This window comes from Carcharodon carcharias, chromosome 4 (genome assembly GCF_017639515.1).
Source record: "Carcharodon carcharias isolate sCarCar2 chromosome 4, sCarCar2.pri, whole genome shotgun sequence".
In the NCBI taxonomy this organism is placed as follows: Eukaryota; Metazoa; Chordata; class Chondrichthyes; order Lamniformes; family Lamnidae; genus Carcharodon; species Carcharodon carcharias.
The window spans coordinates 19,909,320-19,930,736 of NC_054470.1; the positions used below are offsets into that span (position 1 = coordinate 19,909,320).

Here is a 21,417-nt window from a genome sequence, read left to right on the forward strand (position 1 = left end):
TAACCGCCCCTACAGTCCACAGCACATTCCATTGTCACATTAAGTTAATGCTGTGATGTTGTGATATTAACATAAAAGGATGGGCCAGTGTACAGCATTTCAGTAAAATGAGGTAGTTACAAATCCTGTATCCTACATTTAACAGCTCAGTGAGATATTAAGTGATATTGCAATTGTATTATATTTTAATAAATGGCAACGATTAATCAAGAGTTGTGGTTAGAGGACAGTATTAAAGTTTGAAATGTACTTTTACTCTGGAGTCAGTTAGCTCAGTTGGCTAGATAGCTGCAATGTGATGCAGAAGGATAGTTCACGGAGGCCTTGCTCCTTGCCTTGCCCCATGCTTGATGTGGAATAGTGTCCCTCAAGCTATATAATCAATGGTCTCTCTGTGGTGGAGAGAGATGCCTACAGTCCTTTATGGACTGATCATGCTTTTAACAACAACATTAAGCAATCTTGTACCATATGTACCATAGGTCTACAGTGATTTCCTCTGATTTTATATTGTGCTGATAATACGTTTGGTTCCATCAGTCAGCACATTGGGATTAATAATGCTTATATTTAATTGTCAAATTCCTAATAGGTTTCTAGATGCATCTTTTACATTGTAGACTGTGTTGAAATTAACACATTTAATTGATAATTTTATTGCATCATTGCAGTAGTATCATTTTGTTAGGCCTGAATTTGAAACTCTAGTTTCTACCCATAGTGAGGCTGATCTTAATTTGAGGCACACAATGGGCAGTTGTTGGATAGGGTTCATCCACCTTCCATTCATTGTTAATGCTGCTGAACCCAAACCAGTGCTCTGAGGCAGCTCACTTCTGGGCAAGCTGGGAAATCAGCCGGCTTTTACATGGGTCCAGTAAACAGTCAGAACTTGGTTGGGGACAAGGAGTGGGATATTGTTGATCCATTAGCAGGTCTCATGCAAACCAGAATTTAAAAGTTTAAAAAAAATTTTCCATATCCTGAGCAGCATCCAGTAGTCCCTTCAAGGGGTTGCAGTTGGGCAAAGCATGAATGGAATAAAATTCACCCATTTGTATCTCAAAATTGCAATTGTGATCTGATGTGATGTGATCTGAAATTCTTAGGACCTTGATTGTCACAGGAGTAAGCCATTTAGCCCCTTGAGCCTGTTTCACCATTCAGTGAAATTGTGGCTGATCTACAACCTAACTCCAGAGGAGTCGATAGATGGAGTTTACTTGGATTTCGCTTTTGACAAAGTCCCCAACAGGAGGATGGTTAGCCAAATTAAAGCACATGGGATAGGAGGTAATATATTGGCACAGATTAAGGATTGCTTAACAGGCAGAAAACAGACAGTAGGAATAAATGGGTCATCTCACGTTGGCAGACTGTGACTAGTGGGATAACGCAAGGATCAATACTTGAGCCCCAGTTGTTCACAATATATATCAATGATTTGGATGTGGGGACCAAACATAATATTTCCAAGTTTGTGCATGACTCAAAGCTAGTTGGGAATGTGTGTTGTGGGGAAGATGCAAAGTGGCTTCAAGGAGATTTGGACAGATTTGGTGAGTGAACAAGAACATGGCAGATGGAATATAATGTGCAAAAATTTGAGGTTATCCACTTTGGTAGGAGGAACATGTGAGAGATTAGAAAATGTAGATGTACAAAGAGCCATGGGTGTCCTCATTAATAAGACACTGAAAGCTAACATGCAGGTGCAACAAGCAATTAAGAAAGCTAATTGTATTTAGCCTTTATTGCAAGAGGATTTGAGTACATGAGTAGCAAAGCCTTGGTTCAATTGTATAGAAACATGGTTAGACTACACCTGGAGTACTGTGTGCAGTTTTGGTCCCCTTACTTTAGGAAGGATATTATTGCCAGAATGTGAGACTTGTTCCTGGGATGTCCTATGAAGAGAGAGGGCCTGTTTTCTCTAGCGTTTTGAAGAATGAGAGGTGACCTCATTGAAAAGTATAAAATACTTAAAGGGATAGACAGGGTAGATGCAGGTAAGATGTTTCCCCCAGTTGGGGAATCTAGAACCAGGGGACACAATTTCAAAATAAGGAGGAAGTCACTTATGACCGAGATGAAGAGAATTCTTTTTAATTCAGAGGGTTGTAGATCTTTGGAATTTTCTAGCCCAGAGGGCTGTGGAAGTTCAGTCATTGAGTATGTTTAAAGCTGAGATTGACATATTTCTAAATACCAATGACATAAAGGGATATGGGGCTAGTGCGTGAAGAAGCCGTTGAAGTGGATGATCCACCATAATCATATTGAATAGTGGAGCAGGCTCGATGGGCTGAATACTCCACTCCTGCTCCTGTGTTCCTAAGTTCCTCCATATAACAGCTGCCTTTGCCCATATCCCTTGATACCTTTGGTTAACAAAAATCTATCAATTTCAGTCTTAAAGCTGATCTAACATCAATTGCCATTTGTGGAAAAGAGTACAAAGTTTCTACCATCATTTGCATGAAGAAGTATTTCCCCTGATGAAAGGCCTGCCTCCGTTTTTTTTTTTGGTTATGATCCCTAGGTCTAGACTCCCCAACTAGTGAAAATAGATTCTTACAATCTACCCCATCTGTTCCCCTTAATACATTTAAAACTTCAATTAAATCACCCAGTATTTTCTAAATTCCAGCGAATACAGCCTAGTTTATGTAATCTTTCCTCATAAGTTAATGCCTGGAGTGCAGATCTATGTTGCACTTCCTTTAAGGCTGATTTATCCTTCTTTAAGGTTAGGTGCCCGGAACTGCTGACAGTACTCCAGGTGCAGTCCGACCACAGCTTCGTATAGCTGAAGCTTGACTTCTACCCCTTGTATTCTGGTCCTCTGTATATTTCTTAAGGTACAAAAGGCAGCGTTCCATTAGCCTTTTTGATTACTTTCTGTAGCCGCTCATGACATTTTAATAATCTGTGTACCTTTGGATTCTCTTTGGAGCTTAACTGTTTCTAGCTTTCACCATTTAGGGAGTACCCTGTACTGTCCTTTTTAGGTCTAACGTGCATGGCCTCAAATTCAAAATCGACTTGCCACAGTTTTGCTCATTCACTTAATATGTCAATATTTCTTTGTAATTTTATGCTTCCACCCACACTGCTTACGATAACACCTATCTCTGTGTAATCAGCAAATTTGGGTATGTGGCATGCTATCCCATAATTTAAAGTGTTAATGAATACAACGAATAGTGAGGTTCCCAGACAGATCCTTGTGGAACAGCATGGCAGGTAGATCCCCTGCCCATTATCCCTATTCTCTGTCTCCTTCCACTCAGAGAATTTCCTAGCCCGACAGATGATTTGCCTTAAATTCCATGAGCTTCAACTTTAGCGAACAGCCTCTTGTGAGAGAGTTTTTTTTAAATCAAATGCCTGCTGGAGGTCCATATAGCTAACAATCATAGACATTCCCCTGTCCACTACTTTAGTCACCTCTTCAAAAAATTCAATCAAGTTTGTCAGGCATGGCCTATCCTTTATAGATCCTTTTCTGATCAACTGATAATGTTCAAGGTATTTGGTTGCCCTGTCCATAATGATAGACTATGGCAATTTCCTGACAACAGATGTTAGGGGCTGAATTTTCACTTGGGAAATCTCCTGACTCTGCAAACCCAACTCAGGAAAAAGTGCCCCAGAGTTTCAGATTTTCATTCCAGGGAGAGGTGGGTCTTAATGGGAGCTGGGCTCAACAGCCCTGGGAACAGTGTGGAGGCAATCACAGGGGCTGTTGGGTGCAGAGGCAGGCTGTTATAAGGCTCACTTCGGTGCTCTGGGACTTCATCCAAGCTGTAAAAAACCCACTAAAACCAAAAAAAGCCCTTTAGCCCTCACCCATCACCCCCTACGCACTCCATGTCACCTCCATGCCAGATCATGTTCCCCAGCCTATGGCCCCTCATATTCTCCATGACAACCTATGCCCCTCTAATCACCCCCATGGCATTTTATCACCCTTATGCCAACAGTGCCAACTCATGACCCACCACTCATCCCCATGGCACTTTGTAGTCCCATGCCAACTTAGTGCCAACTCATGCCACTCATATCCCTGCAACCACCACCCTTTGCCCTTACACCCTCCATGCCAACTGTCAAGCTGTCAAGGCATTTAAATCCACAAGCTCTTTAAATTTTTGAAATAAACAGCCTTCATTTGAAAAAAAATCAGTATTTGCAATTTCACTAACTGTCTGTTAGAATAAGCCTGAGGTTATCATTATAGGATTAGTGCCGAATGACTGATTCCGCAATCTATCATTATCACAGTGGGAGTCCTGTACATTCACCGTTTGATAGGCAGCTCCAAGTGGTTATAAAGTCTTTGATGTGGGGCTATGAATACAAAGGTTGATTTTCAAAAGGTGTTAAATACTTGAAGGAATGGTGTTCTGTCTCACCTACAATTTGTGCCTCAACATTCTACCCTGGACAGACACCAGGATCCATGCTGAGATTAAATAAAATTAAGTCAGCATCTACTGATGATTTCATTAGTTAAAAAAACACTCATTCAATACATTTAAATTCCTTCAAGTATTTAACCTCTTTTGAAAACTAACATTTGTATTCATAGCGCCACATGAAAGGCTTTATAGCCACTTGGAGCTGCCCATGAAACTATGAACTTACAGGATCCCCACTGTAATAATGATAGGTTGTGGAATCAGTCATTCAGCACTAATCCTATAATGGTAACCTCCGGCTTATGTCAACAGACAGCTGGTGCAATTGCAAACTGACTTTTTTTTTCAAATGGCTGTTTGTTTCAGACATTTAAAGAGCTTGTGGATTTAAACGCCTTGAGACAGCTTGACAGTTGAGTTTATCCACTTCTTACACACACTCATGTCTATTTTCAACAATTCTAAAAGGCACCTGACCTCTCCCAAAAGTCATTGTACCTCTCCAAAAGGTATCTCTCCAAATTATTCTGGCAGCTTTAGACCCTTTGCTCAAATGCCTAAAGCTTATGAGTCATGATTGGCGATCCCACTAACAAAAATTGCATCTATTTAAGGCAGCTACACTTTTGCATGTGCAGCTGCCTCTGTGAGCCATGAATGTGCAAACTATCACCTGCCCCCCAATCTCCCCCTGATGGAAATGGTGAGTCCTGGGTTCGGGGGCAGGATTTCCGGAATCAGAGCTCTGGTACCACTTTGGCAAAGGTGTGGAGCCCTTCTGTCGTGAAAATATGGACCTAGATTAACTGGCCTGTAACTCTCTGGCTTCCCTTTGTCACCTTTATTTACATCAGGCAAAGTACTTTAAATTGGATCAAGTTGGTGCTGCTTGGTTGTAACTTGATGATAAAAATGGTCTTCTGTCTCACCTACAATTTGTACCTCAACATTCTATGTCCTGAAACCTTAACAAGTGGCGCGTTAACCCTATTAAAAATCACAAACTCAGAGAACTTAAATATTGCTGGGCAGGAAAAATATGGTTTCCAACTTTGTTTGGTCATATGTCTAGAAGTTTCATCACAAGTTCACATATTTTTCTAATTAATAACCATGAGCATTAAAAGAAAAAAACACATTTTTAATGCTCCTATGATTTTTTTCTGGAGTTGATCTCAGCAGTGTTTAGAAAATAATCTTTAATTCTTGAAGTTTCCAGGACAATCTTAAAGGGTTGACAAGTTTAGGAACAAAGGTACATTTCACACCAGCAGTTACCTCCTCATAACAAGAGACATTGAGATTTTATGTGGTGAAGGAAGCACTGGTAAAGATGGGAGTGTTGCATTTAAAGTTGCCCTAAACAAGGAATACCTAAATGCAACAATTTCAGTCCATGAAGTATAAAGAAACCAAAACATACAGCATGTGAGTGATTAACAGAGATTGATTCAAGTATGATTTTGTCTAAAAAATGAGCCTTGGAAGGGCAATGCAATCATAGCAGTAAATAGAAAGAGACCTGCCAATATAGCAACCAGGAACATTTGGAAGTGGCACAGGCAGCGAATGGCAAGTCCCAACATTCAGGACCTTTTCTCTAATGCAAGACAAAATTAAGTGACCTCACAAGTTATCATTAATGTGCACCAATAATCTTACCATTATTTTCTACATTTCAGACAGTAAATCATATTTACCATAAAAGTGTATTCCCAAATTGAAGGCTATCACCCTTAAATTATCCACAGTGATTTCTGCAAGTGGGAGGTATCAATTAAACAGTGCATTTTAGCTCATTGAAGCCTCGCTATTACTGTGGGAATACAATCAGAAAAGTAATATGAATTGTGAAAAAATTGTCAAATGAAGCCATTTATCACTGATAAGTACTAATTTGTCAAGACAGAATAGATTGTGCACAATTCCCAAGAAAAAACAACTACTGGAGGAAGGAAATTTGCAGGTGAAGGCAAAGCAAACCCTTTGACCTCATTCCGCTAATAGTGTAGGGGATGGGAATGTGAGAGGACCTACAGCCACAGATGATTTGTGCTGACTAATTAGCATTGGTCAAACATCTGAAATGGTTCCTCTTTTTCGAGGCTCACATCCTGAGCTGAAAAGGAAAGAAAAGACAACCTGCAGCAAAGCCTTTACCTTTCCCATTCTTCTTATTCCTACAGTAGCCAGAAACAAGAACCATACTGCGCAATGAGGAGGAATCAATGCCAGAACATTCAGAATTTGGCACTGCCCGCAGAAATTGTCATGACCTCCAATCGCTTGCACTCATCAACCCAGATAATTAACTCAGGATAATTTGGAGAGTCTTTCTCCACAGTTTTCCATGCACAATGGATTGAAATTCAAGTTGAGTTCCAGTGCATTGTGTGTACTTCCAGTTAAGACGCTTTTCCCCTCGGTTTGTAATTTTGTATAATTGTCCCTATAGTCTGGTAGGCAGCAAGCTGAATAACGAAAATTCATATTCTGGAATTTTGATTACATTTGGGGTTCAGGAAGTATTTGTGCAGAATATTTTTTAATAAGGTGTATGTAATTCATGAATAGCCTTGATGAGCTGAATGACCTTTACACAATCTGTGCTTTCATATGTGATCTGATAATTCTCATTATGTTCAGAAAGCCATCATAACAGATAGCAACAGACCCCACAAATGCAGCAGATTGCAGCCGCATTGTTAGTTCTTAAGTATAAAAAAAATGATAGATATTGCTTAAAGCTGGACTATCAAGGTTCAGGAGATGGTCACTTAAGACCTTTTCTCTCATAGTTTATAGCATCACGTTAACTATTTAATTATTCTAAATACATCCTGTGTAACACCTTTTCTTGAATACCTGTGGCCCATGGGTGACTGCTAGATGTAGTGGATTTCCGATAACACGCTTCTGTGCTAGTGAAATGCTCTTGCAGACAAATTCTTTATAGGCAGATTCTTCCACAAATATTCTGGATCCTGCTAAACAGCACTGTCCTTGATTGAAGAAGAGACCGTGATGAGCTTGTTCTATGGCAAAGTCCACTGCAAAATATGAGTTATGTTGGTATATTCATTCATATTTGAAAATTTGGACATCATTTTGGGAAATTTAATGCAGTTTAATCTATTTATAAGAGTTCAAATCTGCTGTTCCAGTAGAATATTAATTTATTCTACTTAATCTTAGGGGATTTCTCTAGAAACCCAAAAGTGTATTGCATGATCATATAAAATGATCATTATAGCTACACTTTACAACAGCAAAATCATATGAGGTTCTATACATGCTACATTGATTAGATCCATTTATTAAATATTAACATGCATAGTTTATAGCCTTTTACTGGAAATAATTATATGAAGTTACATTATTCACAACTTGCATTCAATAATTTGGTAATAGATTATAGAATTGAATACTTAAAAGGCAAGACTTAAAAATGTTATGAATCACTTAACCTCACTTAATCAGAAATTGGGGAATATTCTGGCTTTTGTAGCAAAGCTTATTAGTTCTAACAACTGGTCCCACTAAACAGTTTAAGTTTTTAATCAAGTTTACCGGTTCCCCAGTTGCTCCTCTATTTAGAGGGTAGAAATTCTGGGAGACTACGAGAGGGATTGAAGATAAAAGTGAGGATGTTATGGTTCAGTTATACAGAGCATTGGTGAGACCGCACCTCGAATATTGTGTGCAATTTTGGTCTCCTTATTTAAGGAAGGCTGTAAATGCATTGGAGGTGATTCAAAGAAAGTTTACTAGATTGATACCTGGAATGAATGGATTGTCTTATGAAGAAAGGTTGGACAGACTGGGCTTGCTTCCACTGGAGCTTAAAAGAGTGAGGGGTGATTTGATTGAAGTTTACAAAATCCTGAATGGCGTAGACAAGGTGGAAGAGGAAAGGATGTTTCCTCTTGTGGGTGATTCTAGAACTAGGGGTGCTGTTTTAAAATTAGGGGTTCCCCTTTTAGGACAGAGATGAGGAGCACTTTTTTCTCTCAGACGGTTGTGCAACTTTGGAACTCTCTGCCTCAGAAGGTGGTGGAGGCAGGGTCATTGAACATTTTTAAGGCAGAGGTAGATAGATCCTTAGTAGGCAAGGGAATCAAAGGTTATTGGGGTTAGGTGGGAATGTGGAAAGCGAAACACAAGAAGATCAGCCATGATCTTACTGAATGGCGGAGCAGGCTTGAGGCGCTGGATGGTATACTCCTCTTCCTATCTCTTATGTTCTCCTGTTCCATAAACAATATAACAGACTCCCCATTATTGTATTTACCATTTATTAAAAATGTCAGAGTTATTGCTGCCACAGATTCCCTCACGTTGGGTCCCTCTCATTGCCAGGCTACTGTGGGGTATAAGCTTCACAACAAACAGCATCAGCTTGGGAACCAAGGGATCCAAGGAAGTCATACAATTAACAATTGAGTATGATTGGAATGAGAGCAGTTCATCAAATACTGGGCACATGAGTAGTTAAATAGTTAAAAGCAAAATACTGTGGATGCTGGAAATCTGAAACAAAAACAAAAATAGTTGGAAAAACTCAGCAGGTCTGACAGCATCTGTGGAGAGGAAGACAGAGTTAATGTTTTGAGTCTGTATGACTCTTCATCTGGTAGTGCTGTATCAAGCTCAGATTTGGATTTATGAGATACTTGCCACTGATGTTACTCCACATAAGTGAGACCTTGACAGTTTGTGAGCTGCCACTGTATATCACACCAGGAATGACAGTAAACGGAGAACAGCAGGCTCGGGCAATAAGGTGCAATGACTACTTTCTGGTTAATGAATCGTTGTTTGAATTAATCAATTACAACTGGACTTCTGAATTAATGGTTTTCATGCTGTATTCATTTTAAGAAGCTGCGATTCATTGATTCACATTTGTAAATGGTGAGACTCAGAAAACTAATTATTGTGCAATTGGCTGTCAGATTATTACAATGAATAATATAACAGTTTTCTACAGATGGTTAAGCTGTTTTGTTAAATTCCATTACAATAAAATGAAGTGGTCAGTCTTTTGGCCAGTACGCTTTCTAGTTTAATTATGTTTTAACATCGTGGGTAGTTATATCTTTCACCAACAGTTAATAAAGTCAGCATTGCCTGATTGCTGCTGCCCATTATACACGTGCTGGATAATTATACAGTGTGGGCTGTAGGACTGAGGTGGCTGAATTTGCTGCAGAGTAGTGGAAATTCAAATCTACTCGCAAATATATAAACATGTTTGGGTTCTTGCGTCTGACATCAAAAACTAAATTGCAAACTCAATAACATTACTTATATAAAAAAACAAGAGATTAAGATGAAGAACTCACTCCTGCAAAGGAAAATGAATGAAGTAGTCCGTGTCAGCTTACAGCAGGAGCTGGCCAACATTCAGACTGTCATTTAATAAGATCATGGCTGATCTGATTGTAACTTCAACCCCACATTTCTGCCTACCCCCGATAACCTTTCACCCCCTTGTTAATCAAGAATCTTTCTACCTCTGCCTTTAAAAAATATTCAGAAACTCTGCTTCCACCACCTTTTGAAGAAGAGAGTTCCGAAGGCTCTGATAGCAAAAAATGTCTCCTCGGTTCTGTCTTAAATGAGCGACCCCTTATTTTAAACAGTGGCCCCTAGTTCTAGATTCTCCCACAAGAGGAAACATTCTCTCCACTGTCAAAAGCACTCAGGATATTAAAGGTTTCAATTAAGTTGTCTCTGACTCTTCTAAATTCCAGTGGATACAAGCCTAACCTGTCCAACCTTTCCTCATAAGACAACACGCCCATTCCTGGTATTAGTCCAGTAAACCTTCTCTGAACTGCTTCTAATGCGTTTACGTCTTTCTTTAAATAAGGAGACCTGTACTGTACACAATACTCCAGATGTGGTCTCACCAATGCCCTGTACAACTGAAGCATAACCGTCCTACTTTTGTAATCAATTCCCCTCACAATAAAATATAACATTCTATCAGTTTTCTTAATTACCTGCTGTACCTGCATACTAACCTTTTGTGATTCATGCACTAGGACACCCAGATCCCTTTGAGTCTCAGCGCTCCTCAATCTCTCACCATTTAGATAATAAGCTTTTTTATTCTTCCTGCCAACATGAACGATTTCACAATTGCCCACATGATACTTCATTTGCCAGATCTTTGCCCACTCACTTAACCTATGTAGCCTCCTTATGTCCTCTTCACAATTTACTTTCCTACCTGTCTTTGTGTCATCAGCAAATTTAGCAAACATTTCTTTGGTCCCTTCATTCAAGACATATATATAATTTGTAAAAAGTTGAGGTCCCAGCACTGATCCCTGTGGAATCTCAATACCAAATAAGAATAAACAGAAGAGGCATCTGATGAACATGATATTTAAGACCAGAATAACTTGTAATACTAACAGTCCGCATCAGCAAAAATGATGTTTGGATTCTTGCCTCCAAGTTCCAGTGTTACTCTCTTTAGATTACTCTTGCCTGCTGCCTCCTGTATTAGTTTACCAACCTGAGTAAAGAATAATCATTAGAATTGTGATTGTTTGTAATTACATAAATTAAACTTACTTTTATTATGCACTACAAATATTTCACATACAGTTAATATCTTTGAATAGAAAAACATGACAGCCTTCTATTCATTCAGTGCAGCAAGATCACAAAACCAACAATAAGTTAAAGACTTAACTGGACCAGCAATATAAATACTGTGGCTACAAGGGCAGGCCAGAGGCTGGGAATTCTGCGGCGAGTAACTCACCTCTTGACTCCCCATAGGCTATCAACCATCTACAAGTCAGCAGTGTAATGGAATACTCTCTACCTGTCTGGAAGAGCACAGCTCCAATACTCAAGAAGCTCAATGCCATCCAGGACAAAGCAGCTCACTTGATCAGCACACCATCCACTGCCTTAAACATTCACTCCCTCCACCACTGACGTACAGTGGCAGCAGTATGTACCATTTACAGGATGCTCTGCTCCGATTCACTCAGCCTCCTTCAACAACCTGTGACATCTATTACCTAGGAAACAAGTGCAGCCACACACTGCACACCATCCTGACTTGGAAAAATATTCCCACTCCTTCACTGTCACTGGGTTAAAATCCTGGAACTCCCTTCCTGACAGCACTGTGGGTGTTCCTACACCGCTTAGACTGCATTCGGTTCAAGAAGGTGGCTCATCGTCACCTTCTCAAGGACATTTAGCAATGAGAACCGAATTCTGGCCTTGCCAGTGACACTCACATCCTATGAAAGAAAAAAAAAATCCCTCATGAGGTATTAGTTACATGGGTCACTAGAGATCACATTGATTTCTGGCAAAGCAATTAGCCAAAAGTAGATCATCTCCTTAGAAAAATTCAGTAATTCTGCCCATGTAAAAGTAGAATGTGTTTTTACCATAGAATAATAGAATGGTTACAGCACAGAAGGAGGCCATTCAGCCCATTGTTTCCTGCTGGCTCTCGGCAAAAGCAACTCACCCATTCTTGCTCCCCTGCCTTCTTCCCATAACCCAGCAAATGTTTTCTCTTCAGATAATTGCCCAATTCCTTGTTGAAGCAACTATTGAAACTGCCCCCACCACACTCTCAGACAGTGCATTCTAAAATCTAACCACTCGCTCAAGTCACGGTGGCTTCTTTTGGCAATCACCTTATATCAGTGCCCTCTTGTTCTTGATCCTTCTGTTAATGGGAACAGTTTCTACCTATGTCAAGACCCCTCATGATTTTGAATACCTCTATCAACTCTTTTCTTTTCCTCCATGAAAACAGCCCCAGCTTCTCCAATCCATCCACACAACTGAAGTTCCTCATCCCTGGAATCATTCTCATGAATCTTTCCTGCACCCTTTCTAATGCCTCCACATCCTTCCTAAAGTGTAGCACCCAGAACTGGACACAGTACTCCTGAACCAACATTTTATACAGGTTTATTATAACTTGCTGGCTTTTATACTCTGACTTTTCTTTTGCTCCGGATGCCATATGCTTTATTAACCACTTTCTCAAACTGCCCTGCCAGCTTCAATGATTTGTGCACGCTTACCCCAGATGCCTCTGTTCCTGCACCCCCTTTAGAATTGTACCCTTTATTTTATAATGCATCTCCTTGTTCCTCCTACCAAAATGAATCGCTTCACACTTCTCTGCATTTCAACGAGACAGATTAGAAAATTCTTCCAAAAGTTCCATGCTGATTTAACTGGTCTAAGCAGGAAGAGATTGGAAATACTTGAGGATTAGGGAAATAAATTCTGCTACAGCACTTGCTTCTGAATGTTATTCTGTGGTCTCTACCATCAACTGTTGCAAGAATGGACTCAATACAATACTTATTGAGGTGACCATACACTTTATGATTGACTGCAGAGTGCTGTTGTCATGTGGCTGAACCCCACACAAGTTTTAATGAATGCCATCACAGTCTGCAACATGTTGTAGAGCTGCCTGACAGGCAATAAAATTTATTGGCATTGCTGATGCACAGAAAGCATTCTTCTTTTAAAGGCCGGGCCCTCTAATGTCTTCCTCAGTAGAACTGGAATGTGATCTGCTCCTCCAATGACCTGCTTACTGGGCTATCCTTTCCATATGAACCTGTTGCTGCCCATTTGTGCTCTGAATGGAGACCCTGCATTTATAAAATGCATAAAATGCAGGGAAGTGTGAGAGTTCATTTTGGTCCGAGGAACAAGGACAGGCATTATAAAATAAAGGGTACAATTCTGAAGGGGGTGCAGGAACAGAGGCATCTGAGGTAAGTGTGCACAAATCATTGAAGCTGGTAGCACAGTTTGAGAAAGTGGTTAATAAAGCATACCGGATCCTGGGCTATATGGATAGTCAGAGAGCATAGACACAAGTAAGTTATGACAAACCTGTATAAAACACTAGTTCTGGAGTATTGTATCTAGTTCTGGATGCTACACTTTGGGGAGGATGTGAAGTTTTGTGAGACAGAAATCATGTTTAATCAATTTATTGGAGTTCTTTGAAGGAGTAACTTGTGCTGTGGATAAATGGGAACCGACGGATGTACTGTGCTTAGATTTCCAGAAGGCATTTGATAAGGCGCCACACCACAGGTTATTGTGAAAAATAAAAGCTCATGGTGCAGGGTGTAACATATTAGTATGGATAGAAGATCAAATACCTAACAAGAAACAGAGAGTAGAAATAAATGGCTCATTATCTGGTTGGCAAGACCTAACGAAAGGTGTGCCACAGGGATCAGTGCTGGGGCCTCAACTTTTTACAATTTATATAAATGACTTGGATGAATGGACCAAAGGTATGGTTACTAAATTTGCTGATGACACAAAGATGGGGAGGAAAGTAAGTTGTGAAGAGGACATAAGGAGGCTACAAGGGGATGTAGTTAGGTTAAGTAAACAGGCAAAGATTTGATAAATGGAGTATAATATGGGAAAATAAAAAAAAGCATATTATCTAAATGGTGAGAGATTGCAGACCTCTGGGATGCAGAGGGATCTGGGTGTCCTAGTGCATGGATTGCACAAAGCTATTATGCAGGTACAGCAAGTAATTAGGAAAGATAAAAGAATGTTATCATTTATTATGAGGGGGATTGGATACAAAAGTAGGGAGATTATACTTCAGTTGTACAGGGCATTGGTGAGACCTCAACTGGAGTATTGTGTACAGTACTGGTCTCCTTATTTAAGGAAAGACGTAAATGCAGTAGAAGCAGTTCAGAGAAGGTTTACTAGACTAATGCAAGGAATGGGCAGGAAAGGTTGGACTGGTTATGCTTGTATCCATTGGAATTTAGAAGAGTAAGAGGAGACTTAATTGAGACCTTTAAGATCCTGTGGGGTCTTGACAGGATGGATGTAGAGAGGATGTTTCTTCTTGTGGGAGAATCTAGAACTAGGGTCACTATTTAAAAATAAGGAGTCACTCACTTAAGGCAGAGATGAGGAGAATTTTTTTCTCTCAGAGGATTGTGAGTCTTTGGAACTCTTTTTCTCAAAGGGCAGGGGAAGCAGTCTTTGAATATTTTTAAGGCAGGGCTAGGTAGATTCTTGATAAGCTAAGGGTGAAAGGTTATCGGCGGTAAATGGGAATGTGAAGCTGATGTTATAATCAGAGCAGCCATGATCCTATTGACTGGTGGAGCAGTCTCGAGGGGGTGAGTGGCCTACTCCTGCTCCTAATTCATATGTTCATATATATGTTCTTGTGACCCCTCTACCTCACTATTTATATATGAATGGCAATTTCCATACTGGTACTTGATAGGGTAAGAACAAGTGATGGTGCATATTCAGGAGGATTATCCTCCTCAATTTGTGTGTTTGCAGAGCCCCAGTTGTCACAGGTGTTAGAATAAGGGTAATGTTGTAATATGCCTTTAAGGGATACCAGCATGACATCACTAGAAGGGAAATGTGTCATGTGATCTAATTTTACTTTTGCTTTAAGCAGAGCACACACAGCTCTGATGACTTCAAGCTTCATATCTATGTATAACTGTTCTCATGTGCCTAGTCTTAATAAATGCACTCACAACGTGTTTACCCAATCTGTTATGACCGATTGGGGCCTTGAGTCTTGTACCGTAAATAAGCCCAAGGTACAATATCATTATAATAACATGACATGGTGATCAGTGGTGGTAAGACAAGTGGCAGCAAGATTACATACAGGTATGACATTGTGAACAGCCTTAGACCATGCTACATGGCATGAGACGACCCTTCACATTTTGGTCAGACCACAATCAAGTCGCAGTGTTAAAAATGCAACATCATGACCATGAAGAAAAGCTTTGGAGACACAGCGCCGGACTAGTGCTCAAATAAAAAGCTGGTAAGCAGATGGGTCCCTCATGGGGAGATTGCAGCGCATGGCCTGTCAGTTCTGTGAGTGGGACAGCACGTTGAGTGGACCAGCACTGGCTCGGCTCAGCCAGGAAAGGCGCGTGACCAGGGCATGGGTTGAATCGATAGTGAACCTGAAAAAAAAAGTCACAAAAATCAGGCCTGAGAAGGTTGCGATTACAACGGCTGGCTTCAGGAGTTGCTGAACAACAAATTGAATAAAAAGCGAAGATACTATTACTCTGTGGTGTGTTCCCACCACAACTCATCTTTGTGGGCGGAGCTTCAGAAAAGTATGCAAAAATGGTTTCAGCGACACTCATCCCAGCTACTGCGAAAGAAGTTAAAAAAGGAATATTGTCAGAATGTCCACACAATTCCCGTTTGTATTGGGATGCAGCTGACCTACTATCCAAATTCAAATGTTTAAACAGCCTACAGAGCTATAGTTTCTTGATTCAGGTGTGTCTGAACAAGACAAGCAAGCCATTAAAAATTGCCTAGCAACTGGGAATGAAGGTCTACACAGGCTGAACACATCAGGATTCACAAAAGAGCTAAAGGATCCCAAAAAGATATGGACTGCATCGGAAGACTGGTCCAGAATCAGATTAAACTTCTGTATTCCTCGCCTAGGGTTCATGTCATTTTGACAACAGCCTGCAGAATCAATAGACCATTTTGTCAGCAGATGCAGAGAAAGGAGTACGTACTATGAATTTTCAAATGCAGAACTAGCAGACGGAATTGTTGAGTTGGTGATCCGCTCCCATGGAAGCATTCCAGAAAGATCTGTTAGACAAGCCCAAAATGTATAGCATCAAAGAACTACTCAAGGATGGACATAAATATGAAGCTATCCGATCCTAAGTATAAGCCCAATTGTTGACGCACTCAGTAGAACACCCAAACCTAGCTAGACATGTGGAAGGTGTGGTCTTCTGAATGTACCAAGGAAATGCCCAGCTATTCATCAATTCTTTAAGGCATGTGGCACATGTGAACAGCCTTAGAACATGCTACATGGCATGAGACAACCCTTCACATTTTGGTCAGACCGCAATCAAGTCGCAGTGTTAAAAAAGCAAACATCATGACAGTGAAGGACCACTGGCCACAGCAGTACACAGCAGCAAAGGCTGATGCAGCTACAAAGAGCCATGTACTGTTCCAAACAGACCATACACAATGGGTACCATCAAGCAATAAGAATGACCATCCGGTATCCGGACAGAAAGATATAAGATTGCCTAACCAAGTGAAAACAGAAGATATATCCTTGGATCTACAAGTTGACTTCATTGACATTGAACTTGAAGATGTTCTTCAAATTGATCTGGTACATTTTGCACAATACAAATGCCAACAGCCACAAGAAGAAATGGTGAAAGATTTTACACTACAGAAAATGTGGAAAACCATAATTGAAGGATGGCCTCATTCAATTCAACATGTTCACAAACACATGAGACCATTTTGGCCTTATCAGGATGAGCTCGGCATCACCTGGGGAGTCATTTTTAAAGGCAGGCAGATTATCATATCGGAATCTTTGACGTGATATTCATCAGCAACTTCATTATTCACACATGGGCATAGATTGGATGAAAAGACTCATAAGAGAGACAGTCTATGGGCTGAGTATGAACAATGACATTGAAGTTGTTGTCAAGAAGTGTGAGGCATGTCAAGAGCATATGTCAAGTCAACACAAAGCGCCATTGATTCCACACGCAATTCCTACCCATACTTGGTCCAAAATTGCATCTTTCATGGCTGTGGCACTGACTTCATCGTCATCTTTGATTACTTTAGTATCAGACTATTAGACAATTGCACAATATGTCAAGCACAACTGTTGCGTGCACTCTTAAGTACTATTTTCAGTTTATTTGGTGTACCTAGAGAGATAATGCTCTACAATTTATTGGTAAACCATTTCAGTACATGTGTAATAAGTGGAATATTGATCATACTACTTGTTATCCTCATTACTCTAGATCTAATGGTCTAGCTGAACACATGATTTGCACAGTGAAATCCCTAATTCTCAAATGTAGACAGACCAAACAAGATCTACACATTGCAATGTTACATTTGAGAACAACACCTTTAAATGCAACTATTCTATCACCGGTAGAGCTCATGTCTGGCAGACCAGTGTGTACTCTTATCTATTCTACTCTCTGAGAAGCTAGAAAGCAACTTTTAAAGCTACAAGAAAAGATGACCAATGTACACAATAAAAATGCAGATATAGAATTGCCAAGTTTACAGTTGGGGCAACAAGTTCATATCCAGGATCCCACAGAAGGTACATGGCAATCAATCAAGGTGGTAAGGATTTGTTCAGAACTAAGATCCTTTGAAGTCATTACACAAAGGTGCAATGGTGAGGCATAACCAAGGATAAGTCAGATTCATTCCAGCTCCTCAACCATCATACAATCCTATTGCAGCTAGGACAAGATCCCAAATGTAACCGGGAACAACAACCAAGAATGACAATCCCACAGATCACTGAGTAATTAAATAAACATCCAGACCAGGTTGCCATCACAAGATCTAGGTGTACCAGCAAATTACCTTATTCTTTCGAGACGCATAGATTCATCAGTTCTATGCATTTATGTAATGGTAACTAAACATAAACATGTACTGTAAATAGTTATACTTCTTTGGAAGGGGAGAAAGTATCTTTAAAAAGAAAGGGGGATGTTGTAATATGGCTTTAATGGAAAGCAGCATGACATCACTAGAAAGGAAACGTGTTATGTAATCCAGTCTTCATTTCACTATTGCTTTGACCAGGCACACACAACTCTGATGTCTTCAAGCTTTATACTTATGTAGAATTGTTCTCATGTACTTAATGTTAATGAATCAACACACAATGTGTTTACCCAGTCCTTTATGAGCAATTGGTGCCTTGTGTCTTGTCCAGTAAATAAGCCCAAGGTACTATGTCATTATAATAACACAACAGGTAGGAGGATGAGGGTTAGCACAGAATGGCAAGGGTAAGCATTACTAGATATGTGGTAGCACAATGCAGCTCTAGGTCTCATGTGAGAGAGTAGAAAAAGGAAAGAAAGGCAAGATTCCCAAACACCCTGTTATGGGTGGCCTCTCTATCTTCAATGTTGTGTGCCCTCTTCCTGCCAATGAAATCAATGGCGACCTCCTCCATTGGTTTCAGGATTTGCAGTGTAGTGTTCTTCAACTTTCCCTTTGGCTGTGTGCCAACTTCTTCTGTAAAAGGAATGGCAGTGGGTTAGCGTATACACTTTTAAAGAGTTTTGAAGATGTAATAGGCAATTTAGCAAAAACACATTGGGTAGAATATTGCCGTCGGCGTGCAGGGGTGGACCCGACATGCTGATGTTTAAAATGACGTGCGATGACGTTGGGCGTGCATCATTTCAATATTTCGTTTGGCTGGCACGCGCCGGAGGAAGCTGTGCACCCGCCGAACTGTTAATGGCCTATTAAGGCCAATAAAAAAGTAATTAAACTAGTCTAGAACTCTGCCCATCCAACCTTAACGTGGGCGGGCAGGTGAAGAACCCAAGCGGCCTTTGCGTTTTTCAGGAAACCTCATCTACAGGCGGTATGAGGTTTCCTGAAGATTTTATAAAATAAATAAATAAATTTTACATACTTCACAAACACGTCCCAGCTCATGTGACACTGTCACATGAGGGGGCATGTTTAAATATACTTTTACTTTATTTATTGACAAGTTTTATAATCCATTCAATCTCCCTGAGGCAGCTCTGTGCCTCGGAGATTGCTGTGCTCTTTTGTGTTCTGACCCGCCCACGTAAAATGGCGGTGTGCAGCTGATCGCGGGTGGCGATTGGCTCCGCACCTGATCCCACCCAGCCCGCCTGCCATAGGAAAAATTCTCCTTCTTGCTGAGAGGAAGAAACAGCAAAGTGTTGTCAAGAAGGGAAATAGTTGTGAGTGCAAGGAAGAAGCAAGTGCAGTGAAGTACTCCACTATGGTCAAAGGAAAGGCATGGGAAGCAGGACAGGAAAGGTGGCTATGATGGGGTTAAAGTAGGAGTGCCGTAGGTCTCTACAGAGAGTAAGACAGATGTGAGGAGAAGTCTTTTTTATTCTTTCATGGGACGTGAGCTTCGCTGGCATGGCCAGCATTGGTTGTGTATCCCAATTTGTCCTTGAGAAGGCTGTTCTGATAAGCGTATGAAATTTCTTCCTGCATTACAGTGTCAGCCATTACTCATTTGGTAGCACTCTCACCTCTGAGTCTCCAGCTTCAAGTCGTATTCCAGAACTTGAGTACAAAAATCTATACTGACACTCCAGTACATAACTAAGGGAGTGCTGCACTGTTGGAGGTGCTGCCTTTTGGATGAGCTGTTAAACAGGTGCCCCATCTGCCTGCTTGAGTGGATGTAAAAGATTCCATGGTACTATCGCGAACAATAGGGGAGTTAACCCCACGACCTGGCCAATTCTTATCCTTCAATCAATGTCACAAAAAATGATTATCTGGCCGTTATCACATTACTGTTTGCAAGAGTTTTTTGTGTGTTTCCTGAATTACAACAATGAATACACTTCAAAAAACGATAAAGCACTTTTAGACGTCTGGTTGTCGTGAAAAGTGATACGAATGCAATTTTTTCATTTCTATTTCACTTCAGCCATGTCCCAGGAACAATTCTGCTGATAGTGATCACGCAGCCATTCCGTTCCATTTCTGCAGGCTAATTTGATGAGACATTTGGGGCAGGATTTTACCATGGGCTACAGGACCCCAACGTCAGCAATGGAATAGGGATTCTGAGCCCGCAATTGCTGGCAGCGGGAGATGCTCAGCTATTTTTCTGGAGGCGTCCAATTAGGAGGCCACCTCCAGCATCACTGAGTGGGATGTAGAAGCTGCTGAACCAATCAGAGTGTGGGCAGCTCTAGAGACTCAGCAACTCCAGCAGCAGAGCTGGGCCCTGCTGAGGCAGGTCAGGGATCAATAGGGCACCTCAATATAGAGGTACCTTCGGAAGGATAAGTTTTAAATTAAAGATCAGAGGGGCCAAGTAAGCAAGCCTCTCCAGATAGCCCAATGCAGCTGCAGAGGTGGCATTTCATGTCCGCGGCCCCCTCTTTGGGCCAAGGAACCCCTGGCTCCATTGGTCCCTCACCATCATGAAGCTGGTGGTCTCCCCAGGTGGTACGGAGCCATTCCTCTGCTGGCAAAACACTAATGGCCCCGAAGAATTGATCCTAAGTGGGTTGTTAATTACTTATATTGACTGCTTGCCTCCCTATACTGACAGGGTTATCTACTATTTTCCCAGCCACCCAGCCTGCCACCAGGGAACTAGGCAAATCCTGCTCTTGTTTCCACTGGAGAGGAACATAGCCTTCTTTCTGTAGCTCACCTGCTTGGTGAGAACTTCCCATGGTTGCACTGAAGAATGGGGTTTTCCTGGACGGCTGACTGATCATATCTAAAAAGTACAGCTCCCCTTTGAGGGACTACAGGTTGACTTTAAGCAGCTGTCTCCTCACAAGTTTTCTGCACCCCCCCCCCCCCCCCCCCCAGTCAGCTGTCTATTAAGATTAGTATTAGCAGCGCACCTATTCACTGTAAATGAGGCCCAACAATGCAAATTGCGGCAGTCTGCCAAATGCATCACATAGATAGAGCAGATGCACTGTCCACTGCACGTCCAATATACATTGGAAATGAAAATTGCCCCAGAAATTCTTGTGTTCCTAGGACTATGGAATTATCAAATTAACAAACATGCTTCCATAAACGTATAATCTAACTTTCCATTACCAGATAAATGATTCCTGCTATACATATGTCAGCAGAGAGATAAATCACCCTTCCAAAAGGCTAATATGCATGCTGCTGCAGCCTCAACAAAAATTGAGAATGTGCTGTTTATTATTAATTTATATGGTCCTGGTTCAATCCTTGGTAGCTAAATTGGAAAAGGAGGAAATGATCTGTCAGTGAGCATGTAGTTAATGTGTGATGGTTGGAAGAGGTTCGCTGAGCATCCATTGAATTTGCAGGAGATGAGAGAACTTCACAGAATTTCAGAATCTGTATGCCCGGCTCTACAGTGATCTTGGTG

At 40.9% G+C, this 21,417-nt stretch overlaps 1 protein-coding gene across 2 annotated transcripts in view; it reads right to left on the reverse strand.

Annotated features, from left to right (window-relative positions):
- The window catches only part of LOC121277285 (retinal dehydrogenase 1-like), an 80,654-nt gene that overhangs the window by 19,649 nt on the left and 39,588 nt on the right, over positions 1-21,417 (reverse strand). For both annotated transcript variants that reach the window (XR_005942849.1, XM_041186557.1), the window contains exons 8-9: positions 10,851-10,953; positions 7,290-7,474 (exon numbers count right to left, since the gene is read on the reverse strand). Coding sequence is in view for 1 of the 2 variants with exons in the window: in XM_041186557.1 (XP_041042491.1) it covers positions 7,290-7,474; positions 10,851-10,953 (288 nt within the window). In the remaining variant the exon portion in view is untranslated. The remainder of the gene's footprint in view (positions 1-7,289; positions 7,475-10,850; positions 10,954-21,417) is intronic.